The 4,066-nt window shown below is 39.2% G+C and overlaps 1 protein-coding gene across 1 annotated transcript; it reads right to left on the bottom strand.

The window, feature by feature from the left end:
- Positions 1–2,320: 2,320 nt before the first annotated feature.
- Positions 2,321–4,066, bottom strand: LOC143666027 (zinc finger protein 569-like). Its single transcript, XM_077139568.1, is given in 3 exon segments — positions 2,321–3,292; positions 3,294–3,751; positions 3,754–4,066. Coding segments are annotated over 3 exon segments (1,218 nt in total). The 5' UTR covers positions 3,932–4,066; the 3' UTR covers positions 2,321–2,710.

Here is a 4,066-nt window from a genome sequence, read left to right as displayed (position 1 = left end):
TAAACTGGAAGGAAGGTGATCCTTGTTTTAAAATGTCAGATAACCTGGCAAAGTCGACCAGTGTCTTTGGCGTGAAGGCAAATTTAAAAGCCATGAACTTGGATATTTAGCAGAGGAGATTTACAAGTTAAATGTGGAAAGTGCAGCCTACTTTCTCTTCACAGCTTATAGTGAAATGCAACAGGAAAGAGATAAGCTGTGAACTGAACTCTTGGGCACAAAGAAACCAGAAATTGATGTTCTGGAAAACGCTGGACTTTTCCAGGAAAGGAGACACCAGAGAATAGTGCTCCATGTGAAGATTTAATGAAATATGTAAGCAGTCAGCCATTTCAGAGAAAGCCAGGACTGGAGGTACAGTTATCCAGGAAGGATTTGTGGAAACTCTTCTCTGATGGGCATGATCATTGCTAGCTACATAGAAAGCCAACGAGAGTTCTGTGGGACCTGTATAAAAGGAACTGCTGCCAGTCCTGACTGGAGGGCTCAGAAAAGGGACAATGTGAAGGTAAAATAACTTCAGAGGCAGATCTATGGATGCTAAAGTCTAAAGTCAAGAAGCCTCGGCCGGGAGAGCAGACCCACCCAAGTACTTGGAAGGGGTGATTTTGCCCTGAAGGCAGAGGATGGGCCTTCCACCTCTTTGCAGTGAATGAGTCCTGCTGCCTCAGGCCTTCGGGAGGGTGAAGGCCCTTGTGGTCTGGGGAGAGCCTGGCTGCCACCACATGGAGGGGTTGAGCGTGTGTCCCAGAGATGGCAGAGAGCCCGGGTGCAGATGGTGCACCCAGGCTTGGAGATGGTGGAACTTAGATAAAGGTGGTCTCCCCAGTGTCCCCCAAGGTTGCATTTGGAGAGAGGTGGGTCACTGCACAGGCCCTTAGAAAGGGTGGGACTGCTGCTTTCTAAAGTCTGGAAGATAAATGACTCTCAGACAATGACATCCAATGGCGTTTGTCCTACAGGTTTTTGAAACTGCTTGGGTCTGGTGACCCCTGTGTTCCTTCCAATTTCTCCTTACGGAAATGGAAACATGTATTCTATGACTGTCCCTCCTTTGTGTGTTGACAGCAAATAACTTGTGCTGAATTTTTACAGGTCCAGAGCCAGAGAAAATTTTGCCTTAGGACAGATCATACCTGTAACTAACTTTGAGATTTTGTACTATTGTTCACTTGTAATGCATATGTATTGTTACTGAAATGGTTTAAGGCTTTCTGATATTGTGATGGAATGAATGTATTCTGTATATGGGAAAAACATGTCTCTTTTAGGGTCCAGAGGGTAGAATGTGTTGGTTTGAAAGGATATGCACCCCAGAAAAACCATGTGTCAATCCTCATCCAATCTTGTGGAAGCAATCTTTTCTTTTAATCCCTATTCAGGACTATAGTTTGGAACTTTTGATTTAATTGTCTTCATGGAGATGTGATTCACCCAATTGTGGGTTTTAACCTTGGATTAAAGGGAGATGTGACTTCACCCATTCCAGGTGGGCTTCGATTAATTTACTGGAACCCTTTAAAAGAGGAAACATTTTAGAGAAAGCCACAAAAACAGGGAGCCTGCATAGATAAGATCTTTGGAGGTGAAGAAGGAAAATGCCCCTGGGGAATCTTCATGAAACAGGAAGGCTGGAGAGAAAGCTGGCACATGTTGTCCTGTGTCTTTACAGTTGAGAGTGAAACCCTGAACTTTACTGGCCTTCTTGAACCAAGGTATCTGTCCCTGGATGCCTTAGATTGGACATTTCTATAGCTTTGCTTTAGTTGGGACATTTTCATGGCCTTAGAACTGTGGACTTGCAATTTAATAAATCCCCCTTTTTAAAAGCCATTTTGTTCTTTGATGCACAAAAGTGTTTAATTTTGAGGAGCTCCAAATTAAAAAAAAAAAAAAGCCATTTTGTTTATCGGTATATTATATTTGGGCAACTAGCAAACCAGAACACATAGTTATGTAGATATTGATAATTTTTTTCTTTTTTTTTTTGAAGTGCAAGTGCTTTATTTACATACCTACTTAAATACTCAATTTTCTGGATACTTATTGCAATAAAGAATATAATTGTTTTCTTTTCCTCAATCAATACCATGCTTACATTTTTTTTTTTGTTTTGGTGTTTTACATACATAGGGAAACATATTCATAATAAATTTTATAAGAAGTTTCCACTTCCATAATTAAAGAGGACACTCAGATTCAGTAACAGTGCCATGTCCATTAAAAGTGCCAGCAAATGGATGAAAACATAACACAACTTCATACTAGGTATTATACCACATTTTTAGCAACTGGTTAGCTATACATATGCCATTGCTGGGATTGGAAGAGAAATGTGCTATTTACTACAGAAACCCTTTTAACAAATATAACATATAAGGCATACATTTTATATTCATAATTGTAAAATAGACATAAAAATATTTAAACCAGGGATGGAAAATTATTATGTTTTACTCTGATTTCTTATTTAATTTATCCTTACTTTCTAAGCTCTATGCTCTATTTTTTATAATTCAATGTTTTCTGTGATCTTTTCTGTTAAATGCTTAAGGTCACTTTCAGAATATAACTGGCATTATAAAATTGCTTTTTATGGGAAATTACTCTTCCAAATTCAAATTGTTGATTTCTCTTCACTATGAATTCTGTGCCATTTAATACAACTTAGCTAATATTTAAGGCTTCTTCATATTCATAAAAGTGAATATTATGTATGAATTTTCTGATGTACAACCAGATGTGGCTTCTGGGAAAATGCTTTCCCACATTTGTTACATTCATAGGGCTTCTCTCCTGTATGAGTTATCTGATGTCTAAGGAGATGAGACTTCTTGATGAAGGCCTTGCCACATTCAGTACATCCATGGGATTTCTCGCCTGTATGAATTCTCTGATGTGTTACAAGTACCGATGTGTTGCCAAAGGCTTTGCCACATACAATACATCTATACGGTGTCTCTCCTGTATGAAATCTAGAATGTTTATAAAGGGATGAACTATACCTGAAGGTTTTCCCACACTCCTTACATTCAAATGAGTTCTCAAGTGTATGGGACTTCACATGTTGATTAAAAGAAGAATTCCAAGTGAATGTCTTCCCACACTGACTACATTCATAAGGCTTCTCTCCAGTGTGAAGTCTCTGGTGGACCACAAGTTGTGCTTTATGCATAAAAGCTTTCCCACAATCACTGCACACAAAGGGTCTCTCTCCATTAGGAATTTTTTGATGAGTTACAAGGTGTGCCTTCCTGCTATAGGCTTTTCCACAATCATTGCACACAAAAGGGTCTCTCTCCATTAGGAATTTTCTGATGGGTTAAAAGGTGTAACTTTCTACTATAGGCTTTCCCCCAGTTACTGCAGTCAAAATCTTTTTTTCTTATATGATTTTTTTCACGTCTGATAAGCAATTTCTTTTTGCAGGTTTTCCCACATTCTCTGCATTCATAAGAGTTTTCTTCAGTATAACTTCTACTATAATTAAGTACATCTAAATGAGGTTGCAAATTCTTCCCATATGATTTACATTTATAAGATTTTTGTCTTTTAGGATTAAGACTTTTGCTCATATTATAATTGTAGAGTTGCTCCATAGTTAGAATTTTATTGAACATAAACATAACTGACTTCAAAAAATTCTCTTTGTTTTCCTGGTGCTTCTCTTGTTCATCAACAGGTGAGCAGTCAGATTCTGGATAGCTCCAACATAGGTTATTTCCTTCCACCATCCATGACTGTTGTCCTCCACCTTGAAGATCACTTTTGTTTTTGTAACTGGGCACCCCACTGTGATTAGGTTTCTAAAGTTCTCCAACATAACATCCCAATACAGGTTCCTCTGAGTAATATCAAGTAGCTGCCATTCCTCTGGGGTGAAGTCCACGGCCACATCCTGGAATGTCACTGATCCCTGGAAGTCAGTCATCTTCTGCAGCTCTTGGACAGAGACCGTACACTCTTTCACCGAGACATTCCCGGCTTCAGCTCTAATCTCGGCACCAGGTTACAACATCATTCGGAGACTAAAGGAGTACCCCACAACCTCACCTCCCACAGGGAC

The sequence above is a fragment of the Tamandua tetradactyla genome, chromosome 22 (assembly GCF_023851605.1).
Source record: "Tamandua tetradactyla isolate mTamTet1 chromosome 22, mTamTet1.pri, whole genome shotgun sequence".
NCBI lineage: Eukaryota > Metazoa > Chordata > Mammalia > Pilosa > Myrmecophagidae > Tamandua > Tamandua tetradactyla.
Note: the sequence above shows the minus strand (reverse complement) of the source record. Positions and strands in the feature narration are given on the sequence as shown.